The 13,484-nt window shown below is 39.9% G+C and overlaps 1 protein-coding gene across 2 annotated transcripts in view; it reads left to right on the top strand.

Annotated features, from left to right (window-relative positions):
- Nucleotides 1-260: 260 nt before the first annotated feature.
- The window catches only part of LOC121002054 (desmoglein-1-beta-like), a 45,461-nt gene continuing 32,237 nt past the window's right edge, over nucleotides 261-13,484 (top strand). Inside the window, exon 1 of one of the 2 annotated variants that reach the window (XM_040433356.1) lies at nucleotides 261-458. In XM_040433356.1, the coding sequence (XP_040289290.1) occupies nucleotides 411-458 (48 nt within the window). In that variant the 5' untranslated portion in view covers nucleotides 261-410. The remainder of the gene's footprint in view (nucleotides 459-13,484) is intronic. The other variant, XM_040433358.1, reaches the window with a different exon arrangement.

The raw sequence follows: 13,484 nt of genomic DNA, 5'->3' as shown, positions 1-13,484 counted from the left end.
CAGTGGTTACTGTTACTTATGGAAGAATATGGTGACACCCCAAAAACATACTTTTTGTTGAACTGTAATAGATTACACATTATGGTATGTCGATTCTAATTAATTTGCAGATTTGTCACAATACATTACTTGGCAATGGTTTCATAGCAATAGGATGCAAGGTGTGTCTGAATGGTGAATTATCCAGCTGCAATAATGATGCTGTCATGTGTTTCAGGTGAGACCAGCCCAAGATTATGGGTGGAGAAAAGGACTCTGCTGTACCGCATCTGCTCATCTCTCACTGAAGAAACCTTTAACACCTACTTGTGAGAGCAGCCAGGAGGGAGCATCCCTTTACTCCAACTGTGAGATTAGGATAAGCAGCAGGATCACAGGGACTGTGCCTGACAGCACAGGAAAAGTACACAATGGACTGGAAGCTCTGGGCACCTTTTAGTGCCTTCATCATTTTACTGGTAAGGATTTTTCTTTAAAAAATTCACAACTATCGAAAAGTCTTCAGAGATTTGGAACAAACGTAACAATGATCTGGTAATTTCCTATCAGTAGGAAACAAATTTTAGCTTCATATTCAAAATGTATACGACATATATGTTAGTATTTGTGTATTGGAATTCTGGATGATGTAGGCAGACGCCGGGATCAGGTGCACCCTGTGATAGACGTTCAGGCTTTTATCTCCTTCAGTAGAGGTTCCCATCTATGCACAGTCAGGATTCCCCTTCACAGTGTGCTTACATTCATACTATCTCACAGCATTGCTTATGTTTCATCAATCCCTTATTGTTCTAGATGTATGACTTGTTATTCCAGGCAGACAAAGCAGCAATTCAACTCTGTTCAGTATTAGTGATGTCTCATCTGCAAAACCAAACTTTAGTTCTTCCATTGGCTCATAACCATTCTAGATGTTAGTATGTAGTAAATGATTGCGTTTTATAATGGACCAGTTCATATAATCTAACTGACCATTGGCATCTATATGTGCAATAAATGATTCATCTAAATGTTATTGAAATGTATTGTTATATTTTTTTGCCAAATTTCCAAATTTCTTGGGAATTGTTTATCTAGTGTAAGCCCCAAGTTCATACGAACCATAAAGTGTAATATAACCCTACTAATGATGTGTTTGCTTAGTCAAACATTGATACATAGCTGTCAATGCTAAGAAGGTTAAAAGTCAAACAATTCTTGCCCCTCCCCCCTCTTTTTTTTATTGTTTTTGATTTTAAAATTGGGCCATATTTTAAATATATCCCCTATCCATAGAAAAGATGATAGAAGTCTGCTCTGTGAGGTCCAACCACTGGGGCCCTCCTATTTCTTTCTATGCAAGGGTTGCTCCATTTAATCATGAGAATTGCCACTCCATTCATCTCTATGAAACTGAAGGGATTGCCAAGTACTGTGCACTACTATCTCCAGCAGTCCCATAGGTAGATGGATAGATAGATAGAGCAGCAGCATCCATGACCGACCTCCACTCTAATCAGTATTGATGGGGATCCCAGCGGTGGGATCTTCGACCTATCAGACTCTTATCCTCATGCATATGGGAATGCACAGGACCCCCATTCTCATGATAACTGGGGTCCCAATAGTGGGACCTCCAATGATCAGACTCTTATCCCTAATCCTGAGTTTGGGTCAGCATTTAAAACATTGCACAACCCCTGAGATTTATGAGATTTAAAAATAGAGCAATTCCGAAATGTGTAATCATGTACTCTGATTGTTCTGTTTTTATTCTGTATTACATGCAAGGTGTTGAGTCTGGAATGTAGAATATTCTTGCTTACTGGAATTACTGTACATGAGGTACAGTCCTTTTTTAAGCATCTTCGGATATGCTCATATTTCCCTAGTATAGGGCAGTACACAAAGGCAGACTAACCATTCGGGTATTAGGGACAACGGTTTAAGGGCAAGGTTTGCGGGGGGGGGGGGGGGGGGATACATGAATTAAATGCTTTATCAAGGTACTGTGTTAATTTAGTTCAACTAAGCAGGGTGGTTGGTATGAGTGTAGCTATAGCACAAGCACTTGCTATGGAGCCCAGAGGTTGAGGGGGCACTGTCTGGTGCAAGACTGTACCTTTTTGTGGAAAATAACAATATGGTGGCTTTTTAATATTATGTGGGTTTTCTGATTTATTGTACTGTTATACATACCTTTAATTATTGCTACTTATGCTGCTGTTTTAAATTTCTTACGCTAGTTGGGGGGGCATCTTATATTGCTGTAGGGCACAATGAATTATAGTTATACCCCTGGTGGTTGGCATAGGGACTATGACATTTATTGCCCAGAGGACCAGACCATTCGAAGCCAGCCTCTGGCAATAATGCATATGAGTACCGTACAGCAATAATACTTTATTTACTTGCTGCATGAGACGTTACTTTTTGAATGATAAAGTCTAACTTTCATGTCTTGTGGAGGTGATGGGGGCTGCCCTGATATACTAGCTGGGTGGTAGAATATACCCATTCATATGTCACCATGCCATATGATCAGTAGTGTTGTAGCATTGTGCTGCACAATAATTCTTCCGTTACTATTAGTACTCAGAAATTGAGGAAACTGATTTAAGCTAAAATGTGTGTAAAGTGTAAATCTTTTATATTTGCTTGAATTATGTCTTGTCACAAAAACTTAAAGGTCCTTTGACAAATCTCACACTCATTGGAGGATACAAACTTATGCAAAAAAAATATGGCAGTTTGCTTCAGCTCTGTCAGTGCACCTTTCATAGATTCAAAAGCTCAATGCTCTCTTCTAAGGTCTAAAAGCATGATGAAAGCGGATGCAAATTTACAACACTGTATGCACCACTTGACACCAATCAGTTTTAGGTCAAAACTTAAATGGGTTGTCCCACAAAAAAATATTCAACATTTTTGAAACCAGTACCTGGATCTGAATACTTTTGTAATTGCATGTAATTAAAAATGTAGCATAGTCACTGAGCAATTCACTAAAAATCTATCTGTGCAGCGCCACCAGCGCCGTCCAGCTCACTGAGGTTGCGCACATGGTCAGTTCCATCCTTCGATTGCCACCAGCTGAAGCAGAAAGGACACACACCCTGAGCTGCCGCCTTAAAATGAAATCTATCTGAGCAATTGCAACAATGAATGGGGAGATCTCTGGATCTATGTGCAGTACAGGGCTGGTTCTATATTTGTTAGAAAGAGCCTGTCATGTACTGCATGATGTCAGATTTTTTTTTACATTATTTATGGCATAATTCTTTAAACTTACACGATTTTTACACGTTATAAAAACATTGTATAATAATTCTTACATAGTAATGTTTACATTCAAAAATGTCAAAAACTAAATTAAAGAAATAAAAGCACGTGGGAGGAGGGGTTTATCATTAGGCGGTTATCCGAACACTTTTGTCTAGAGCAGCTACTTTAGTTTTCCCACTCCATCCTCCTGCTGGAGTAAGATTGAGATTTTTTTGGCAACTTTTTAACAAAAGTCTCAGTGATAAATTGGGAGTGAAACTCATTAACATAGCTAACCATGCCCACTTTCCCACCTATATTTCAAAACTGGAATGAGTGATGTAAAAATGCAAAAAGTCACAAAATATTTGTGCAAGTGAGCCTAAGGTCGCGAAAGCCCCATTTTGCAACTTTTTCAAGCCAGAATTCTGGACTGAATGCATGATAAATCAAGGTCATTGTGTATGCACGGTAAGATAATTATCAGCGTGCTGAACAAAATGAAGCAATGACTGAACATGTCAAGAATTGATTCAGGCTACACCCAGGATTTTTAATTACAGTTTTGCTTAATCGGTGAAGCTCAACAAAAGCTGGGGAAGCAGATGACACTATTTGTATAACATGAGGAATCAGTGAGTCTCAGGCATGCTACATCTGCATTGACATATGAGATGCGGAGACAGCTATAGGTCATCCCAGCATTGTACACTTACAAATCAGCATTTTTTTCCTAACCCTTTTGTATTATGCTAAAATCTAAGTATATGACAGTTTTCAAATTCCGAGACTCCTACTTCACTTGACTTGATTGATAGTTTATTCCTGTGTTTCTGAGAGTTAAAATATATAAATCTATAGAGAGGTGACCTGTATTGTAGATAAATATAGGATACGGTGTAATGATAGATGAACCGTGCAAACATGTTGTATGAGAGAATACTCAGTTTACTAGATTGTAGTCTGTGGATTAGGCCTCGTTCACCTCGATTAGGCCTCACGCCCCACTCTTTTCCATTCCCCAATATGGACCAAAATAGGACATGTTCTATCCTTTTGCGGAGCCGTGGAACGGACATACCGTGTGCTGTTCACATCTTTTGCTCCTTTGCGGACCCTTAGAAATGAACGGGTCCGAATCGGCTCCGCAAAAAATAAGGTTGTGTTAATGAGGCCTTAGGGTGATTTCTTTTCACTTTTGTCTGCCAAAATATGTTGAAGGGTGTTAATATTTTAACCTGTTTGAAAGTGTAGGGGTGTTAGGCTTATTACCCTGATATCTCTAGCCTTGTGTGGTACACTGTACTTCATCTTACGTAAATGAGTACATTTTGTGACTGCTCCACAATGTGGGTATACAGTATTTCTGTTTTTCTTAACTGTAAGAACCATACTTTTATGATTGATTTCTTTGAGGCGCCTTTACATACTGTATATCTCAGATGAATAGCAATATTGAGTCCTGACATCCTTTTTGTCACTCTTTGTTGCCCCATCTCAGCGGTAGTCACTGTGACCAGAACCTTCAGACTAAGGCCTCATTCACATGTCAGTGTTTTGGTCAGTGCTTTCCATCAGTGATTGTGAGCCAAAACTAGGAGTGGAGGCTACACAGAGATACGGTATAAGTGAAAGATAGGCACTGATTCTCTGTTTAGACCCGTGTCTGGTTTTGGCTCACAATCACTGATCGAAATTACTGACCAAACACTGACTGTGTAAATAAGGCCTAACACTTATAGGAGGTAGTGTCATCTAAGACATTGCTGACACCAATAGGAGACATCACCAACCAGTGACTACTCATCTGTTCCATTTTAAAGCCGGGAGCTAGAAGAGGGGGTCGCAGGGTAACCAAGGAGAGTGGAGTATTTCATTTTTTATTTTTCAGCCCACAAGGGGTGCGCATAAGTACTGTCCAGTCAGGAAACTAAACTATTGTTCTGATAACTTTAGTCTTAGTTAATATCAGGTATAGGCCTGGATTGTACCAGCCACTATTCCCAATCTTTAACATGTTATGACTGAGAACCGCTACTTTAAACAGTTATACAACAGCAAAAGCAATCCATAGCCTTAATGTTCCCATAAAATTGTTTTTATGTTAGGGTACTTTCACACTGTCGGATCCGTCCTGCGCAGCACGGTAGTGCACGGTGAGAGGCCGCCGGACTAAAAAGCCGGGCATGCAGTACTTTTAGTCCGGCAGCCTTTCACCGTGCACTGCCGTGCTGCACCGGAGCTCCGCCCCCGTCCCCATTATAGTCAATGGGGACGGAGAGGCTATCCGGCGGCACGGCGAAATAGCGGCAGGACGGATCCGACAGGGTGAACAGCCTGTCGGATCCGTCCTGCCGCTAGTGTGAAAGTCGCCTTATATGTATGTTTTTAGTGGCCATACTCATGTGATGTTATATAATTTGATAGTGCTATATATAGGACTTGTTACTAGTACTTAGCTTAGCAAGCATTTATATGTAGCAGATTCAGGCCACTAAAAAAATATTTTGTTCACATATATGCTCCATGAATAGCAACTGGCTGGATGTCCAAGGGTAGGAATTTTGATTTACCCCCATCATATTAATTGTATTTGGTATTTTTAACTGTACTTAATAAAATAATTTTTTATGGGAACATTAAGGCTATGGGTTGTTTTTGGTGTTGTATAGGCCTGGATTGTGTTCTGTGTTCTCCAATCGAAATTCCTTTTCCTTGCTACCCCTTAAGATAAGCAGACAAATGATATCTATTTTCTCTTCAGTCAAAAAATAAAAATAAATGTACATAATGTTGTATTAGATTAACCCATAATAACAGTAAAGTGTAAGTAGGTCTTGCAATTTTGCATAATTTTTCTCTGTTCATTAAAGGGGTTGTCAGAGTTTTCTCTTTATTTCATCAAAATGCCCAAATCCAGGAAAAATTATAAAAAAATAAATAAAATTACCTCACTTTCCTGCACCCGCTCGGAACCAGCACTGTAGAAATGTCTTCTTCCCCGGGCTGCAGCCAATCACTTATTGTTTTAGCTGCAGCTTTAACATTCTGTATACTGCTGCAGCTAATTACTGGCCTCAGCAGTGTATGGCGAGAAACCTCTGAGGCCAATGATTGCCTGCACACAACAATACATCACTGACTGCAGCTCGGTCAAGAGGACTGAGCGACGGTGCTAGGTTGGAGTGGGCACAGGAAAATACTTTCTTTTTTTTTTTTTTATTTCACTAGGCTTCTGGCACTTTAGTAAAATAAAGATAAACTTCGACAACTACTTTTAAGACCAGGCCTAAAAACATTAGCCAGACTTCTTTCATGAGAGCCTATGACCAGAGCCTTCCGTTTGAGGGATACGTCAAAACAGCTGATTAGTAGGGGTCCGGTGTCTCAGCTTCTGAGGATAGACCATCACTTAGTAAAGGCTGGACAACTCCTTTAAGATTAAGTGAATTACTAAAGGTTAATCAGAATCAGAATAAATTTATTTGGCCAAATAATTTTGCACTTACAAGGAATTTGACTTGGCACTAAGATTTAGTGAATTGCTTGGCACATTCCAGAGGGAAGAATTATATCTTTTCTCAATGGAAACCTTGACCTTTGCCTGATCTCTGCTCTTGCTAGAAAATTTGAAGTGCAATGTGACAAAACATTTCTTAGACCTCATTCACACGATCATATTCCTGTCAGTATTTTCTATCAGTAATTTGTAAGCCAAAAGCAGACATGGGTCCATAGCACAGAATCTTTCCATTATACCTTTTCTCTGTTTAGGTTCGACTCTTGGTTTTGACTTACAAATAGTTATACAAAATACTGCCCAGAATACTGATGTGGGAATGAGGCTTTGTAGTTTTGTTTTTTTATGTCCATACACATTAGGTTAGACTGGTAGGCACAACAATATAAGGACCCTAGTCTTAGGTTTCTGGACTTTCCAACCTAGAAACAGTAGGAGAATGAAACTGAATTGAAAAGGATGCATATGTTAATAGGGAAACTGAAGTGTTGGAAGACGACAGAATATGTATTGACATATAAACAACATCTATATCATAATGTCAAGACCTACAATGATTGCTAGGACATTGGAGAGCCACAGTCAGGCCATGAACCATAGTGAGCCAATGGTATCTTGGCAAGTTGAACCAAAAAGGCATTGTTCTCTAAAGAGTGCAGCAGCCACATTGTTCTAGAGATCTATGGGGTCTGAGCACTTTGACCTCCATTGCTACTTCTGACATGTATTGTTTCTATGACACATCAGAAGATAAAATAGTGCACATTTAATATATAGGATACAGAGAACGTACACCAAACACCATGCCTTTCTAAATTCCAGTAATGCTACTATAACTACTAGATTCAGTAGGCAAATAATAATTCTGACACTTTAGGGAGGAGTTAGGAAAAGATGGTTGGTTGATTATATACTAGAGATTTCAGATTTTCTGCACAGTTAATCTGTGAAAGTTGTCATTGTGGATGACAACTCCATAAGCTAAAATGACAAATCACTGACTGATGGTCTAACCAAGGCTGGGGTTCTATTAGTGGAGTGAAAATCCATCATTTGCTACAAATGACTTTCCAAGTATTGCCAAAAACTGTACTCGAAAATTACCAGAAAAAATCCAACTCTGGAAATCAATGTGTTTCAAAAATGTGCCGGCAGTCAACAGAAAGCAATGTAATGGACAATTTAAAGAGGCTTTCCAGGACTTTGATATTGATGGTCCAGAACACTAAACATTGAATATCATGGAGATCAGCTATCACCAATGTTTGGAGCAGTACTGTGCATGTATGGCCACTGTTCCATTCATACTACTTCAGAACTCAGCCTCAGGACCACAATTCTATTGATCTGGGAGGTCCCCCAGCATTCATACATTTATCATCAATTCTGTAGTCATGACAAATGTTTTTTTGTGGGCGAACCCCTTAAAAGGGAGGCTGTCCCCATGAAATTCTCTCTTAAACCAGACAGAATACCTTGTAGGGCTATCTCAGCTGAATATAATAATACCTTAACTTTGCTATCCATTGCTTAATTCTGGAGAAAATGTACTACTTTTAAATTAATATACAAGTGAACAGTTGACCTCAAGCCACCCTGTACACCTTTGCTCCTCCTGTTTCCCCTACCTCTCCTTTTTGACAGCCAGGTGAGATAACTATGCAGGTACTTGGCCCTATCAATCAAGAAGTAGAGGATAGGGCTGCCAGAGGAAGCAAGAGGAGCATGGGCACACAGGGGCCTTGGACCCGCCCTCTGTGTACTTTACTGCTCATTTGCATATGGTTGAAAAGTCCTATTCTTCAGAATGAAGCAATGGATCACTAAGAAAGGTATCTCTACATTCAGGTGACCTACAGACATTGTGACACCAGACACAAAGACATTGTGTCTGGTTTATCAGTGATTTCCTGGTGAAAGACTCCATTTAACTAAATTAAACCAAAGTATTCTTGAGGTTATAGTCATAAACTGTGCAGCATCTATTAAAAGCATAACATGAGGGCAGGGTGAGTATTCACTAATGATATGATGTGTGCCCAATGAAAATAGTTTGCATATAAGGCTGAGTTCACACGAGCGGATGCCGTGCGTGACATCCGCTCCGTGAATGACAGGCAATCACAGTTGTCACTATGATTTTGTAGTAAAGAGGTCACAGAGAGGCACGGAGCATTATCAGTCATGTTAATGCTCCGTGCCTCTGCAGTCTGCATCGGGTCTTGGCTGTCATTCATGGAGCGGATGTCACGCACGGCATCCGCTCGTGTGAACTCAGCCTAATACTTTTTCTAGAACCAATGTGTCATGTAACATTTAGAGCATTAAGGATCCAACATCATTGGCCTCCAGCACCAACTTGGTATCTCAATCAGCCATAGCAGGCTGCTTACTATTGTATAAGGCCCCCTTGTAGAATAAAAACATCTTTGACATCTGCAACAATGTTCAGATAAAGTAGGCAGTATAAGTGCAGCTAGCCCAGGAGAGAAGAGCAGAGGAGAGGAGTCATAGTAGCAAGATGTTGCAGTTGTTACTCACTCTGGGATATGCAGTGATGGGAAGGGTGCATCTTTCTTCCCTGGTTCTGGGGTTTTTACTGCCTGATGCTGGTTCAGGGTGCTCTTGATAGTGATGGATGGTGAGGTGCAAGGCAGGGTCATCTGCAGCAGTGGGCAGAGGTGGTTTTGCAGTAAAACGGTTCTTTACTGAAAATTCAAGTTCAAACACATACAGCCTACATAGACTGGCAGTTTTTACACAAGTGCAATATCCACAGTACTAACAGGGTACATGGCTGCAGTAATAGTTAAAAGAAGCAGGTGTCTCTTTAAAGTATTTTTCCTCACACTGCACTTCTCTAGCTGTCTATAGCATAAACATCCAAAACTTTCTCTTGTACAATGCAACCACAGGGCAGACCCCCACATCAGACTTTGCTCTGCACCTTTTGTACAGGTTGCCGTACTCAAAGTTACTATAGGTGTCCACTGCAGTATGTAGTATGGTGGCCATATCCAGATTATGCCTTTTCATATTCCTCTTGCTATGGAGACTAGAAGATTCTGGTCAAGCAGTTTATCCCCACAGGGCTTCTACTCGCACCTCCTTGTAACAGTGAAATACATTTTGGGTTTTCTCAGGTCTTTCCCTGCCTTGCTCTGGCCAGTACCTAACACGTGGCTGTCTTTACTCTCAACTGTGACACTTAGTACCAGCTCTACTCACTTCTCTGTCTAGACTCCTTCTCCCTATGGGTAGAGGAAACAGCCCTACCTAGTGATGAATTAATACGAACTATTAACTTAACTGCTTGGTATACAGAAAATAGTTACATCACAAATCATATTTGTAATAGTTTTGCAGGCTACATAGAAAATGCATACATAACCCTTTTGCCGGGGGAACCTCTGCTGTAGCAGTGGGACACTGCACATGTCAAAGTATCATCCACATGAATAGCAGTACCCAAGATATCCCAGCAGAACATCACAGAAGGCATTATATGGCCTCCTTTAGCTTGCCATTTTCTGTGCATCCTGGTCGCTTCTATTCCCTAGTTAAAGGGGTTATCTAACTCCTATATTGCCCAAGCCCCTCATATACATTATACTTAACTGCTTCATGACACCCGTGTCATTCCGGATCCCTGCACTGTCTGGTCTGCAGCTACCTATCCCCATACCCAGCAAGCTGTTGCGTACTGTGTGTTCTGTATTCTACCATATCCAGCATTAACACTGTCAGCAATTCTTCTTACAATAGCTCTTCTGTGAGATTTAACCAAATGAGCTAGACTTTACTCCCTACACACCAACACATCAGTGAGTCTTGGGTCTCAACGACCCTCTCACCAGTTCACTGGTTGTCCTTCTTTGGACTATTTTTAGTAGGTAGTATCCACTGTATACCAAGAAGACTCCATAAGAACTGCCATTTTGAAAATGTTCTAACCTATTCATCAAGCCATCCCAATGTCGCCCTTGTCAAAGTTGCTTGATCCTTACACTTAGCCAATTTTCCTGCTTCCAACACATCAATCACTAGAACTGTACACCCGCTATCCAATATATCCCACCCCCTGACAGAAGCCATTGTCATGAGTTATCCAGTTTTATTCCCTATGCTATGTTCCTATAAAAAGTGCAAAATAAAATATCACATTTTATAATTCTATAAATGTGCAGATTTGTGTAAACTTTCATGCATGCTTACAATAAGGGACATAACCAGTAACTATGGGACTCAATAGCAAAACGTGTGATGGGGCTTTTCTTCACCATGATTACCTTTGGCAGCAAGGTCCTCATGCCAGCTGCTTTTCTGCTACCCTGGTAGTTACAACCCTGATTAGAATGATGCCAGACAGGTTGTCCACTGTATTTAAAGTATCTCAGCACACAATTATGAATTTATTTAATCTTGTGTTCTAGTAAATCCTTATTGCGGTATTATAGAACGATTCATCTGAATCATGTCATATACTGCACTAGTAGACATATTGGCAGTCCTACCCGTTGACAAGCAGAGCTATAACTAAGTATTCATTGTCTTCATGGGAGTGGTGGGTGGAACCCAAACCTTACTCACTATTCATCATACTCCCTCATAATTGATCACTGATGAAAGCACAATGCCAATAAATGAAGGTTTAGAACATCTTGAGATCCTGTGTAAGTTTTAGTTATCTTGAGCATTTCCTAGTATTGAAACTAACTGAAATCCCCTAGCATGCCATAAAAAGAATATTCATATTTTAAACATATTAGATATTCAGGACACTCACAAGGAAAAGATTATTCCAATAAAAGAGACTTACAATAGATTTATGTTCCTTAAATAAAATTCCCTATAGTTGAAATATTACTGGATTACATTAATGAGGACTAGCGAAGCTTAGCTTGTGGATCTGTTGTGAGGAGCTCTTAACCACTAGAACATCTATAATAAACCCTTTTGTACTCTAAACAAATTCTTCTGCCCCATAGCTCTTGCAGCTAAGTGTTGTTAAAGGGACATTAGACCCCTTCACAGGGCATAAAATCTTATTTTTTCCGTTTTCTTATGACATTGACCAATACAGGAACAGTTGTAATTGGATAGTAAAGTACTTTACACAGGAGCTTCAACTTAAATTGCTTATTTGTTCACCTGATTGGACAACAACCAATTCCTGGTGACCCAAGCACATTCTTTCATTTCATAGTGACCCAGTGATATAACATTCAATTCAACCACATCCAGTTTATAATAACTTTTCCTGATGACCAAGGAACACAGTTTCCAACTATCTGACATGGTGGAAAGTTTTATGTTTCTTTATTTAAAAAATTGTCCAGAGTTTTTTTTAAGTGATGGCCCGTCTTTGGGATAGGCCATCACAAGCTGATTGGCAGAGGTCCAACATCCCGTATCCACACCTGGTCTGTGTAACCAGTGTTATAGTGTCTACTCTATGGTAGACCCTCTATTGTAGACCCTTTGGTAGACACTCTATGGTAGACACTCCATGGTGCTCAGTCTCTTCTATACTGATAAGCTAGTGCAGATAGGAAATACACGAGATTTTGCCAGTGGACACATACCCCTACAAGGCCTAGTAGTATTTATTATGCCACTAAACTAAATTGGGTGCTGCAGATACAGTCATAATTACAGAAGCTTCTTCCACACCCTCTACTTTCAAGCAGGCAGGCCATGCCTTAAAGGTTTTGACTCAAATGTACGGCTGGTAAAAATGGGTGGTGTGCAACATATATGCCTCTGGCATTCATGTAAAGTGTGATTCATCATAAAGGGTGTGGATTTATTTTCTCTCATGATACTTGTGTTTGTGCCCAACCAAAAGCTTTTTACCTCTAAGCAATCCTTCCTTCAATCTTGATGTCAGTCTCTCTATTTCAGCACATTGTGATATAGCACGCATTTTAGAGTTACTGGCAAACCTGAAGTTGTTAGGTTTGTATGACCTCTGAACAGTGTCTATATATGGACAATATAAAGTGACTAGTAAAAATAAAAGGTATGTGGTCTTTGTATGCTAACTTTATGTTTCCTGTAAACCTCTCCAAGTTTTATACTTACACAGAAGTCTATGTGTAAGAACATTTTACATTGACATCAAACAAAACACAAAAAGTCATGTTTATCAAGACTGTACATGTGTTTTCTGAAAACCTGCGGATACTTTAACCAAAAATAGCAAATATGTACAGTATATGTGGTGGTCAAACTCTTGTCTTCTGACAAAGTCAAATGGTTATATATCACATTGGTTGAGATGGGTCAATTCAGCACCTTTGACTTGTTCTTTTGCATCTCAAAATAAATCCTTCCAAAAAGGTCTTGTTAGCAGTCAAACCCATCATTCCATCCAATAATGGCACATCTCACATGAGAAATATTGTAGCATTTGCCTATTTCTGACTGTAATTTCATCCATTGTTTATGGAGAGACTGAAGAGCTCTGTTGGGTGGCTTATCTGCCCAAGAACAATAGGACTAGGCAATGTTGAAACATCCAACTTGTTGCAATATGTCGAACCCTTCTCTACCCTTGAGGCCCCCATACATCCTGCATTTAATGTATATACTGGGCAGAGTTCCATCTATCTGGCACTCAACATGCACTAAACAATGCAGCCTCACTAAAGGGAGCAGGCGGTCCTGGATATTTGTTGACTAATCTTCCCACTTTGGCTGGTGACAAGTCTTCATGTAC

This window comes from Bufo bufo, chromosome 5 (genome assembly GCF_905171765.1).
Source record: "Bufo bufo chromosome 5, aBufBuf1.1, whole genome shotgun sequence".
NCBI lineage: Eukaryota > Metazoa > Chordata > Amphibia > Anura > Bufonidae > Bufo > Bufo bufo.
This window is presented reverse-complemented; position numbering and strand designations above follow the sequence as displayed.